This window comes from Camponotus vicinus, unplaced genomic scaffold (genome assembly GCF_025532165.1).
Source record: "Camponotus vicinus isolate PSW18456_S1 unplaced genomic scaffold, iyCamVici1.0 SCAF_4, whole genome shotgun sequence".
Lineage (NCBI taxonomy): Eukaryota > Metazoa > Arthropoda > Insecta > Hymenoptera > Formicidae > Camponotus > Camponotus vicinus.
This window is the reverse complement of record NW_028141976.1, coordinates 1,144,359-1,157,863: the sequence shown is the minus strand read 5'-3', so window position 1 is coordinate 1,157,863 and position 13,505 is coordinate 1,144,359. Positions and strand designations below refer to the sequence as shown.

The 13,505-nt window shown below is 43.2% G+C and overlaps 1 protein-coding gene across 1 annotated transcript; it reads left to right on the top strand.

Moving 5' to 3' along the window:
* Positions 1–10,253: 10,253 nt before the first annotated feature.
* On the top strand, positions 10,254–11,026 carry LOC145969827 (uncharacterized). The gene is made up of 3 exons (XM_083096104.1): positions 10,254–10,413; positions 10,493–10,612; positions 10,694–11,026. Exons 1-3 carry the CDS (start codon positions 10,261–10,263, stop codon positions 11,024–11,026), a joined length of 606 nt encoding a protein of 201 aa, XP_082952230.1. The 5' UTR covers positions 10,254–10,260.
* The last annotated feature ends 2,479 nt before the right edge of the window (positions 11,027–13,505 follow it).

The following is a 13,505-nucleotide window of genomic DNA, read 5'->3' as shown; positions in this document are numbered from 1 at the left end:
ATTCGTGAAAAGAGAGGGGTTTTTAGTGGGTAGGGAGTACCGAGTTGGTAATTCGACTTGGTACTCGAGTCCCACATAACTCACTGGATCGACCGGTGGGTATGCATAAAATGCATTTTCCCCTCTCTCGTAAAAAAAAAAAAAAAAAAAAAAAAACAGGTGAGTGGGCGAATGAGCGAGAGAGGGGGGGGAGAGAGAGAAAGAGACAGACAGACAGAGAGAGAATGTATGTGTTCGCATGTGTGTCTGTATGTGTATAGCGACCAGCTGATCGCAGCAGGCGCCCCGCGTAAGCACCCGCGTCTGACGGTGAATCGCGTCACCCTTGCCTGCCTCTTGTATTCGACCCGTCATACGTTAACTACTTCCTTTAATAATTCAAAAACTAAGCTTCGGATGAAATTTTGCCAAAGGAAAAATCGTCTTAGAATTCGGTCAAGATTATGTTTTTGCAAAAGCATAAAGTTATTTAGAATCACCCTGTATATATGTTTAAATTATAATTAAAATTATATATGTGATTAAATATTATATGTTGATAAATAATAATAGTAGGATCATAGATAATACGATGAACAAATATACATATACAGTGATGGGAAAAAGTTCCGGAACTGTTAAATAACTTTTGAACGGTTCAAGATAAAGGGCTAAAATTTATATGAGTTCAATGGGACTATAATATCGATCGTTTAACGACAAAACCCCTCATCCAGCCCCCAATGGGGGGCAGGGGGCGACGGGGGGGCGAATTTTTGTAATAGCACGGGGGGTCGAGTGACGGCTCATTTGAAAGGGTTTTTCAAGGCGAATACAACGGATTTTGGAAAAGTTCGCTACGATTTTTTTTCGCGGACTTATGATGATTTAAAAGTAGTTGGTTGCGACAGCCCACGAACGGACGGGATAAAAATTTCCAATACGTCGTATATCTTCTAGTACAAATCCTCCAGAGTATTCGAAACTAAAACTTAATTAATTCGATAAATATTTGAGTTGTCAGAATTATTTTTTACAAGAAAAACCACTTCCCCACCGCATTCGAGTCTAACTCACATTCTATAGAAAACATTGCTGGAAACACTCCCGTTCCACTCTATATTATCCTTTTTTAACCAAAAAAAGATTTTACTCGTTTTTAAAATTGAATTTTTGAAATCTGACAACAGATTCGTAATCAGCGACCCCGAAAACCTCCGAGTAACGAGTTTCAAGCGAATTACTTGACAATTTGAAAATATTTTCCAGAACATATTTTTGACCTTTTTTTAAACAAACCCCTACTAATCTAAGGGTTAATTTGCCCAAAACACCCTCGTTTCACCTAAAATCATTAAAAATATACTTTTTCTTTGTCAGGAAATAGATTTCAATCATTTGGAGTTCAAAATTTCAAGGGGGCGGAATATAGGTCTTAGAAGCCCTCTTCCTTTATTAGCAATTTTATTTTGACTTTTTATCCAAAGAATCGCTCTGTAGCGACCTGCTTGAAGTCCTACTGATTACAAATATCATAATTTTAATATAATTCTCTCTGTATTTTGGCTAAAATAACGCTTTTGCGAATTGATAGTTCCCGACTCTCCGCGGGAAGTCACCACCGTGCCTTTAGCCGACCCTTAATCGATTGATTTCTTTAAACACATGTATCATGTATAATTATGTAAATCCATCTGAATAAAACTTTGTCACAGATTAATAGACAGATCGCCAATGACCTGGATAAAGACTGGACCGGCATTTCTCACTGATTTCAGCGCCATTTTTTTTTTTTAACGAGAGAGGGGAAAAATGCTTCTTACGCATCCCCCGGTCCCCGTAGACCGGGGGAGTGTGGGGCTCGGCCTATTTAATGGCCCCTACCCACTAAAAAACCCCTCTCTTTACGCACCTCCTGGATGGTATTGACTCCCGGGCGGTACCCGCTTACGCATTACCCGCCCGGGAGCCGTTGCCGTATGGCCGGTTAAGGCCCCTGTCCGTTTCGGGTATCTCTCTGTACGTAGTATCCCTCGACGTGTTCATATGTGAGTATTTCTGTGTATCTGTGTGTGTGTGTGTGTCTGTGTATGTACGTGTGTATGTTTGTAAGCGTGTGTGTGTATATGTATGTGAGTTGTAAACATGTTTTGGGATATTTACGGTCAGGTATTATCTGTCTACTTTCTGGTTAATTAATTGATTTCCTATTTAATAGTGAAATCACGTAGAATCCACTGTGGTCCTTATCTAGTTTATGTAGGGATGCTTGTATGCATGAGAGTGACTGGATGAGTGTGTGTGTTATTGGATGTGTAGTGTAAACCCTTCCCCCCTCACCTTATTCCCCTCACCCTACTCCCCTACCCTTTCCTACTCCTGCCCTCCACCCTCCATATCCCCCGTTAGTGTATTTGTTTGCTTTGTTTGTGCGAATGTGAATGTGTGAATGTGTGAATGGTAGATGTTTGTGTGGTGAAGATGGACCTCCTACTTCTGTAGTCTCTATCGAATAAGTCTCATTTGTGTCGAGTTCAAAGAACCATCCAAGTCTGGTAAGTGTGTTAATTTATTTATTTACAGCGAATCGCTGTCACTATCGTCCATTCTCGCGCGTTCTCGAGCGCGCTCCTCCTCTTCCTTGGCGAGCATGACATCATCGGCGAATGTCAGGAATGCCTTCCAATTCTCTTCAGACATTAGCATCTGTCTGATGATCGTATCGATCGATAGATCCTGACCGATGAGGCTACTTAGGAGCTCTCTTTGTTCGCTCCAGTTCGGGCAACTTTGGAGCGTATGATCTGGGGAGTCATCCTCCAGCTCGCAAAATATGCACGTAGCGGTTTCAGCTTTTCCAATGCGGTGGAGGTAAGTCTGGAAGTATCCGTGTCCCGCTATGAGTTGGGTCGCATGAAAGGATAGCTCCCCATGTGACCTATCCAGCCATTGATCTAAAATCGGCTTTATGGCACGGCACGTACGCGCCCCAGCCACCTCTCGACGCTGCAGCAGCAGTTTCCATTGTCTTCTCAAGAGTATTTTTTCCTCTTTCTTTATCTCTCTTTCCTCCAGCTTATTCCACGCGTTCTGGAGCTTTAGATCACGCGCCCGCACAAATACACGGCAAAAGTATGCCGCCCGTATGTCAGCCGGAGTAATTCCCGCGAGCAGAAGAGACGCGTCTGCAGATATAGTCCGATAACCGGCTATTACTCTGATCGCCATAGTACGTTGTAAACGGCGCAGTTTGTCCCTGATTCTTCTATTGGTGGTGGCCTCGCTCCATATGGGAGCCCCATAGTTGATGATAGATCCTATTACATGCGCGTACAACTTACGCTTTCTCTCACGAGGACCGCGAAGATTCGGCATAAGCGCGCTTAAGGCACGACTCACCCGAGAAACTTTGCTTTCGACGTAGTTAAAATGGTCGATGAATGTCCATTCTCTATCTAGTATAAGCCCTAGGTATTTGATGGAGGGTTCCATCTTAACTATTTCGCGATCTATATACACGCAATGTAAATTATTGTACATATTGTATTTTTCTATCTTAGATTTAGTATTGAACACTATCACGCCGGTTTTACTGGCCGCTATCTTTAATCCAAGAGTCTTGATTCTGTTAATGAGTTTGCTCACCTGCAAGTTAGCCTTAGCAATTGCAGCCTCGATGGTTGTCGCTTTCGCTAATACGAGAGTATCGTCGGCGTAGCCCAATACTAATGTATCCTCTTCAAATGGGGTTCTCAGCACTTGGTCGTAAGCTATGTTCCACAGGGTCGGTCCGAGGACCGATCCCTGTGGAACTCTAGCTGTTACTTGTCTAGTAATCGTTTTTCCCTCGATAGTTGGGTACTCGATTTTCCTATGTGATAAATAGCTACTGATGATTTTTCGCAGATACAACGGGAATGATTTTTCTCTCATCGAATTTCTTATATTGCTCCAGCGCACTGAATTAAATGCGTTAGTTATATCTAGGCTTAATCCTACGACGATTTCTCCGTTGATTCGCGCCTCTGTAACCATTTCCTTGACTACCAGTAATGCATCACACGTTGATGTATGCTTGCGGAATCCAAATTGGCATGACGCAAGTCTCGATTCCGGGTGTTGTATCATCCAGTCTTGGATCCTATTTTCGATAACGCGTTCTAGCATTTTGCCTAACTCGCTCAGTAGGCATATAGGGCGAGCCTTGATTTCAGAAGGATCAGGCACCCCTTTAGGGATCAGTATTAATAAAGATCGTTTCCATGTCTTCGGAAAGATGCCATTTCGCAAGCACGCATTATACACCTGAACAAGTTTTTTCAAAAATTCCGGAGGGATTCTCTTCAGAAATACGGACTTGACTCCGTCAATACCTGGGGCTTTGTTAGCTCCCGCTTTTCTTTTTAGAATATTATTAACTTCTTCCGTACTTATGTTATATTCTTCGAGCCACTGTTCGTCGGTAGCGTCATCAGATGCGCCCTCATCCCAGTAAGGATCTTGTGGGAACAGTTTATCTACCACTTGTTCGAGTACTTCTAATGGAAGAGTTTCACTAAAGCTGGGGTTACTTCTCCTTAGCTTCTTCATTATTATACGGTATGGGAGGCCCCAGGGGTCCTTATCTATTGACTGGATGAGCTCGTCCCAGGCTTTAGTTTTAACTCTTTTTATCTCTGTACATAGCTCTTTTTTAATTGTTCTATATTCCTCTTCTTTTTGTAATATAGTATTAAGTAGACCATTACGCTTCTCTTTCTGCCATTGTTTTCTGACTCGATTACACAATGCTCGCAACTCGGCGATGTGCGCATTCCACCAGTACGCGCTCTCTTTTCGTACCGGAACTATTACAGGCATGTTATAGTGGCACGCCTCTTCAAGCACCTCTTGTGTCCAGGCTACCATTTTGTCAATATCATCCTCATGGATATGGTTTGTACATCGCCAGATCAGAGCTTCTGCAAAACGGTCCGCATCCATTTTCTTGTACGCCCATCTGGTGTACCTCTTCTTGTGGCGGGACATACGGATCTTGGGATCCATGCAGACCTCGAAGTATACGTAATTATGATCGGAAAGCGTTTCTACATTCATAACTTCCCACTTCTCGATCCTAGATCTAAAAGTGGAGTTGCACCAGGTCAAATCCACTATAGACGTGCCTTGTGCCCTCACACAGGTGGGTCGATTGCCGCTATTTAAGATAACTAGATCTCGACTCGCGCACCATCTCTCCAGGCGGTCTCCGCGTGAGTTGGTATAGGGGCATCCCCATAGGATGGATTTTGAGTTAAAGTCCCCACCGATAATAATATTGAATCCGCGCGCCTCCATTATACTGTCATCCATCTCATCCAGGAATTCCTCGTATACGTTGTCTTGCACATTTGGAGAGATGTAGCAGGAGATAACGACGATATCTTTCCACTGTAAGGATATCGAGAATTGTCCTTGCTTTCTTTTAATACATGGATTCATGTAACCATCGGTATTCCAATGTATACAGGCTTTTCCGTTGTTACTAGCGGCCCAAGTTGAATCCTCAGGGACCTTATACGGTTCTGATATTAACGTCATATCCAGGTGATGTTCTTTTTCCATTTGTGTCAGCAGTTCCTGTGCAACTCTGCAGTGGTTTAAATTTATTTGCAGAAATTTGATCATGTATATATGTATATAAACTTAGGTTATAGGCTAGATTTAAGGACATCTCTGTGTAAGCACAGCACAAATACTGTAAATACCAGGACATCTATTCGGCCCTGCAACCTCCATCTCTTCGTCGGTCCTCCGTGCCGGCGTTTTTGGTGTCTCCTCGACGGTTGTCGTTGCAGTGTTGTCAGCCGCTTTCCCGTCATCAAGACTGGACGTTACGGGTAAACTATACATCTGTGCCGCGTTCGTAGGCGGACTACTAGAGGTGTCTTTGGGGGGACTGCTGTCCACATTATCTTCCGCACTTGTACGAGGCGATGGGGCCAGCTGTACAATTCTACACGAGTCCGACCCCATGCGGTGTTTGTCGGGTAGACGTTTTTCCGCGCAGATTATACATCTGACCGCGTTTTTGCACACCTTCGTAATGTGTCCATGCTCGCCGCAACGGAAGCATCTACCAGTGTAGTCCTTATTGGACTTGCATTTGGACCGCACATGACCGAGAGCCCAACATTTGTTACATTGAATGGGTCGATTTGGGAGCAATTCTATAGTTACTCGTGACCAGCCAATTTGGATCTTTTTCTTTTCCGCCAGTGTTAGTGCCGCTGTTTTCGGACATTTGGCCCAGACCATTCCATCACCGGATCTATTGCGTCCTATTTGCCCTACTTTGACTTCTTCCTGCGTACATAATCTTTCGGAGGCAATTGCCGCACGGACTTCTTCACTCAATATCGATTCGTCTAGACCGACTAACTTAATTTCCCCCTTAATACTGGGGCGAGAGACTTTCGCCTTACCGGCTAGTATTTTGTTCATCTCAGCAGCTAGCAAGTCAGTTTTTTTGATATTCTCTGGACCAGAGATTTCTATTATGGTGGAACCACTGATTCCCTTTCTTATTTTTGGGCTTCGAATGTCCAAGTCCTTAAGGGAGATATTTTCGCGAGCCTGCTTGAGAGCATCAGCATAAGAGAAGTTTGCGCTACTTCCCCTGATACTAATGGCGGCCGTTGCGGGAATTCGTCTCCTTTCCTTCCTAATCCTATTTTTAAGACTTTGCCGTTTGGACATCTTAGTCTTTCTTTTGGATTGGTTTACTTGCCCTTCCAACTGTAAACCATTCTTGTTTCTCCGGCTCCTGATCCTGTGGAATCTGTGCCGTTAATCTATACCCTTGTGAGTTGTCTTTCTCTTGTAAATAGTCTTTCTTTTGTAAATAGTCTTTCTTTACTATATTAGCATAGGATAGCCTTTGCTCCCTATATGTGTCACGGGGGGGTGCCACTTGCACATTTCCCTTTAGTCTGATATCCGATCGCAGGCCGGCAGTGGTTCCTCCATTTCCACCAGTGAAAACCATAGTAGGAATTCCTCGGCTTGTGCTGGGGACTCCTTCTGGAGGGAACACATATCTGATAGTTGGCGTACCTCCCGTCGCCATATTCATACGAGATATATTTCCTCTGTCCTGTGATGTGTCTGTCAATGTGCTTTGCTTCAGAGGACTTATGCTCCAGCTATCTCCTCCTCGAGTTTCCGCTTTTTGCTGGTAGGAGGAGAACAGGATTCTCCGAACCTGGGCCAATCATCTCCGCCAGTTATTTTGTACATGTTTTGCAGATCTTCCTCGAGTTGTTGGAATGCTATTGTACTCTCGGTGGGAGAGCTCTTTCCACCGAAGACTTGAGCCATTGCTTTGTCAGTCCGTGTCTTTTGAGGCGTGTGTACTGTGGGAGACCCAGATTTCTCTTTTTCAAAAGATACTCTCTTCTTCTCTTTCGTCTCTCTCTTTTCTGGTGATGTCTTTCTTTGATCTTTATCTAGACTCGCTCGTATGCCTTGCATTTCTTTCTTCAGCTCTATTCTCATATTTCTATTTTCTTTCCTGATCTCCAAATTTTCTTTTTTCAGATCAGCAATGATCTCTTGGAGTTCGCTGTGTTCTCTCTTCCTTCTCTCTTCTTCCTTAGCCCTGTCTCTTTTGCTTTTCTTGGCGTCTTCGATTAGCTCTTCAATTTTAGCCTTGAGGGAACTTGGGTCTCCCACAGCTTCCGCTTTATACTGTAGCTCACGGACGAGCTCACCTAACCCGCATGTTCTTCTACGGAGTTCTCCGCTCAAGCCACCTTGCATACGACCGCACTTTGTGCGTATCATCTCAATGGTGGAAATGTATTCTAACGCCTGCGCGCACACATCGGCTGCTGTCATTGCTCGAAGAAGACCCGCCTCGATATGCTCGGGAGCAGTTCCCGTTTTCTTTAAAATTTCCTGTTCTGCGAGAATAGGATCTATTGCTTTGATCTTACGGCGAGGTCTGCCTACTTTTCCTGTTCTATCATCGCGATCCGTACCTGATAGAGCGCTATCAGGATTTGAACACATTTGGGCGTCGTCGTCCTTGCTCATTGTGGCAGCTTGCTCAGCTGGCATACGCTTTCTCAACGGACGCGTTCGAAGCTTCGGACCTTTAGTTGCTTTGAATACACTGTCCTCCAAAGAGTCTGAGTCCATATCTCTTTTCTTTTTGCGTTTAGCCGCCGTACGTGAAGGGAGGTTTACATCCTCAACCTCCATACTTACTAGAGGATCAGGGATGACGGTAGTTGTCCTTTCTTCCTCTTCTACTATATTCACCCAGCTATCCTGGATGGCGGGAAAGATAATCTCTATCATCCGTTCAGGACTGGGAGTCGTCATTATTGTGTCGCCAGAGCCCTGGCGTGGGCGATCTGGTGTTTCCGCTGTAAATGCCGTAACATCTATTGAGCTTTCTGCGGTTGCAGGCTCGACTCTCTCACATTCTTTAGTAGAGGCGGTAGTCCTATCCGGCACGGTGCCCGCCGCACACACCGTGCTTTGCCCATCTCCGGATAGCGACGAATACATGACTGGGACGATATCATGTGAATCGCCGGCTCCTGTTGTATCCAACCCAACTGGAGCAGTAATAATCGGCACTTTGTGTTCTTGACTCATAATGGCTTGATAGAGCGTTTTATTATCCAGAATGACGTTTCTCTGGGGTGATTTTCAGGATCACCATCCCCATTCACTCAGCACTCACACACACATACCAAAGGAGGGAAAGGTAAAGGGTAGGAAATATAAGGAGAGGTAGGGAAGGATGAGAGGAGCTTAAGAAAGGACATCTAAAAATAGGAAGACCAATTAAGGAAGAAGGTGAGGGGTCAGGGTGTTTTCCCACCCGTCACGGCACCCCTCCAGCCGGGTTTGAAATCAGGGTTTTCCTTCCCCTATCCGCTATGGGCCAAGGCGCCCGGAGGGAGCGGAAACCCCCCTTCCTCCCCTTCCGGGGAGGGAAGTGCAATGTGGACTCTTAGTCAGTCGCCCTGGGTCCCCGGACCCCTCCGACGCGAGAGCGTCGAAGTGGGGGCCCGATGGGCCCGGAGACCCGGGGCGGCCTAAGCCTCTCCACCACGACAAGGTGGTCCACCACGGAGAGGTGATTTCAGCGCCATACCGTAGTAGTGGCCAATGCAGTAACTACTAACTACGTTCTCAAGATGAAACAGACAAATGAGTTAGTTTGACAAAGACTAACAATCCATCGCTCTGACTTTGTCTCACCAACGATGAGCGTCTCGTGGACCCGTGCGGCGGCAAGCATGAGGTGTCACCTTTCGCACTTTTATACTCGGCAAGCGGCAAATCACAAACGATTCCGAAAGAAATCGTAAAATATATATATATTGTTACGCCCGGGGCGGGGACTTCGATAGATATCGAAGTCGCGCGGTAAAGAGATCGGCCGCTCGCGGGACGCGCTAAATAAACAAGCACTTAAGGAAACTAATGAACTTTAATGCACAATTACAACACAAACGGTAACTCAGAACGTAAATACACAATATTAATAACACGGATCGACTCGTAAGAGAAACGCGTCCACACAGCCTGACAGCTGGCTCCAGACTCAAATGACAGCCGCCGCTGTCAACAACCTCTTGACAATGGACTTCTCTTTCCACGACGGACTCGACCGCGACCCGAACCAGGAACGTAACACTTGCTCCCCTCTCGAAAGATTGTCGTCCCGACAATCACGTTGTGGTAAGTCTTTAAAGGAATCTCGTCGTATTTCAGCTCCCGACGTGTCTCCATGTTCTCCCTGAACTGCTGTTGCAGGTTACCGAACCACACATCTTCTTGGGATCAAACGACTTCGCAGATTCCAACGACTTCACTGATTTTCTCCTTAGAGAAAAATCTTCAGGCAAGAGGGGGGTGACCTTCCGTGGATCCTTCGTTCTCCAAAGAGAACTTCTCAAGCCTCTGCCTCGGCATTTGCCCTCCGTCCCGCGGGAAAACCACGGCTCAAAAACCGCGGGCGAGGCAGTCTTCGTCCTCTAATGTTCAAATAATTCCTTTTATTTTCCTTTCTGACTTCCTCTCCTTCCTTCCTTAAGGGGTAATATCACCTAGAAACCCTCAAGGGAGAGTCTGGAAACGTAACGTTCACTTCGTGATTGGTGCAGCCATTTTGCAGCAAATTTACTAGATGTTACATTTTAGATGAGTTTTGATCAACTGAAATTATGCACCTTTCATTATATTCGAGGTTATGCGTCTAATTATACGTACAGAGTAACAATGACGGGTTGTTGCGTGCCACAATGTTTTAATAGTTCCCAAAAAGGATTTATTATGAAACGCTTTCCTAAAAATCCAACAAGAAAAGCATTATGGGCAACATGCGTTTCAAGGCTAAATTGGACACCGAGTGATAATGCATACATATGTGAAGTAAGAAATAACATATGTGTAATATATTTTTAATAAAAAAAAATAAAATAAAAATATAATAAAAATTTTATGTTTATAGATACATTTTCCAGATAACATGTGGGAAACAACTCGTGTTGATGGTAAAAGAAAATTAAAATCTAACGCAATACCTACTCTTTTTCAAAATTATTTAGTAAAGACAGAATCATTAGTAGAGGTAAGACAAATAAAATATTTTTTAAAAATACATTTTATAAATAAAAGTAAAATAGTTAATGTGACATTTCTTATTTTGTAGGAAAAAGATCCAAATTACAACAGAGATGAATATAAAGCTATAAATATTGTAGAAGATCTAAATGAAAATGAACATGAAGTTATGAATGTCATAGATCTAAATGAAAATGAACATGAAGTTATGAATGTCACAGATCTAAATGAAAATGAACATGAAGTTATGAATGTCGCAGATCTAAATGAAAATGAACATGAAGTTATGAATGTCGCAGATCTAAATGAAAATGAAAATGAAGTTATGAATGTCACAGATCTAAATGAAAATGAACATGAAGTTATGAATGTCGCAGATCTAAATGAAAATGAACATGAAGTTATGATGTCGCAGATCTAAATGAGAATGAAAATGAACATGAAGTTATGAATGTCGTAGAAGATCAAATCGAAAGATCGACAATAGCAGTAAGTCAAAATTTCCAAAATGTAAATATGATCGCGAACAGAAATACAGGGCGATCCTGAAAAACGTTATGTCTTTAAAATGACGTATTCCTGACACCATTCTAAAACAATTTTTCCTTTACCAAAATTTGATTTGAAGCGTAGTTTTTGTATTATGAGCAAAAATAGTTAGTAAATCACGCGTCGGGTACAGAAGGCAGGCAGGAGCGGCGCGGCGTGCCGCGAGCGCGGGCGCAGCTGACCGCCCGACGGGTGATTATCACCGCATGAGTCGCTAACTATTTTATCTTATAACATAAAATTATGCTTTAAATAAAATTTTGGTAAAGAAGAAAATGTCTTAGAATTACGTCAGAAATACGTGTTCCTTAAAATAACGTTATTTTAATAATGAAAAGTTGTTCCGGATCGCCGGCCGTCCGACGTTGCAATCAGCTGATTGCTACACGCGATGTGTGTATGGCGGAGTGTGTGCGTAAGAGAGAGAGAGAGAGAGAGAGAGAGGGAGAGGGAGGGTAGGAGGGACAGACATTCATACACACGCATGCACTTTTTTTCTCGCTCTCTTTCTCTCTTTTACGCAACACTCATACACTCTCTCATTCAGTCTCTCACTCACACTCTCTCGGTCACTCACTCACTCACTCACCTGCTTACTCACTTGCTCACTCACCTTGTAGCAGCGTAGCGAATCTTCATGCTATGTATTGTTGTTATCTGCTGCACGGTTATGATTGCTAGAGATGCGCGACACATCGAAATTTTTTCGATTATTAGTCTCACACTTGATTGACACAATACAGATTACACGATAACGAGTTTTACTGTTTATTCACTCACTATTGATTTATCGATATCAAAAATTACTTTCAAAGAAACGCGAATGCAAACAGCACATGACTCGACGCGAAGCGACGGACCGCGGAGACTGCGCGACCACAAGAGTTATGTTGCCAGAAACGCGACACGCGACATCTAACAAACGACTTGCGCGTGGCGCGTGATTGACGCGAGATAAGACGAACGATCGGCTAAAACCTTCGCATTGCGAATGCGGTAAAAAACATGAAACGTATAATAACATACTTAAAAAATTAATTATTTATTATAAATAATAACTATTTCTAATTATAATAAATAATTATTATTTTAAAAAGCATGTGTTGTACGTTATTACGTTTTCGAAATTATTGCATTCACGATGCGAAGATTTAAGTCAACCGCAAGAATAATGTAATTTTAATTACATTCGTCTTATCTCGCGTCAATCACGCGCCACGCGCAAGTCGTTTGTTAGATGTCGCGTGTCGCGTTTCTGGCAACATAATTCTTGTGGTCGCGCAGTCTCCGCGGTCCGTCGCTTCGCGTCGAGTCATGTGCTGTTTGCATTCGCGTTTCTTTGAAAGTAATTTTTGATATCGATAAATCAATAGTGAGTGAATAAACAGTAAACTCGTTATCGTGTAATCTGTATTGTGTCAATCAAGTGTGAGACTAATAATCGAAAAAATTTTGATGTGTCGCGCATCTCTAGCAATCATAACCGTGCAGCAGATAACAACAATACATAGCATGAAGATTCGCTACGCTGCTACAAGGTGAGTGAGCAAGTGAGTAAGCAGGTGAGTGAGTGAGTGAGTGACCGAGAGTGTGAGTGAGAGACTGAATGAGAGAGTGTATGAGTGTTGCGTAAAAGAGAGAAAGAGAGCGAGAAAAAAAGTGCGTGCGTGTGTATGAATGTCTGTCCCTCCTACCCTCCCTCTCTCTCTCTCTCTCTCTCTCTCTCTCTCTCTCTCTCTCTCTTACGCACACGCTCCGCCATACACACATCGCGTGTAGCAATCAGCTGATTGCAACGTCGGACGGCCGGCGATCCGGAACAACTTTTCATTATTAAAATAACGTTATTTTAAGGAACACGTATTTCTGACGTAATTCTAAGACATTTTCTTCTTTACCAAAATTTTATTTAAAGCATAATTTTATGTTATAAAATAAAATAGTTAGCGACTCATGCGGTGATAATCACCCGTCGGGCGGTCAGCTGCGCCCGCGCTCGCGGCACGCCGCGCCGCTCCTGCCTGCCTTCTGTACCCGACGCGTGATTTACTAACTATTTTTGCTCATAATACAAAAACTACGCTTCAAATCAAATTTTGGTAAAGGAAAAATTGTCTTAGAATGGTGTCAGGAATACGTCATTTTAAAGACATAACGTTTTTCAGGATCGCCCTGTATATTAGTAAAAAAATATCAACGTTCAATAAAAATACAAAAAGTTATGAAAAATAAAATTAGACAACAATTAGCTGAATTAAAAAAATTAAAGGAAAAATTAAGAAATATGAATAAACATACAAATATATTAGAAAAAGTTTTTAATAGTGATCAGATTGAATTTTTGGAAAGAG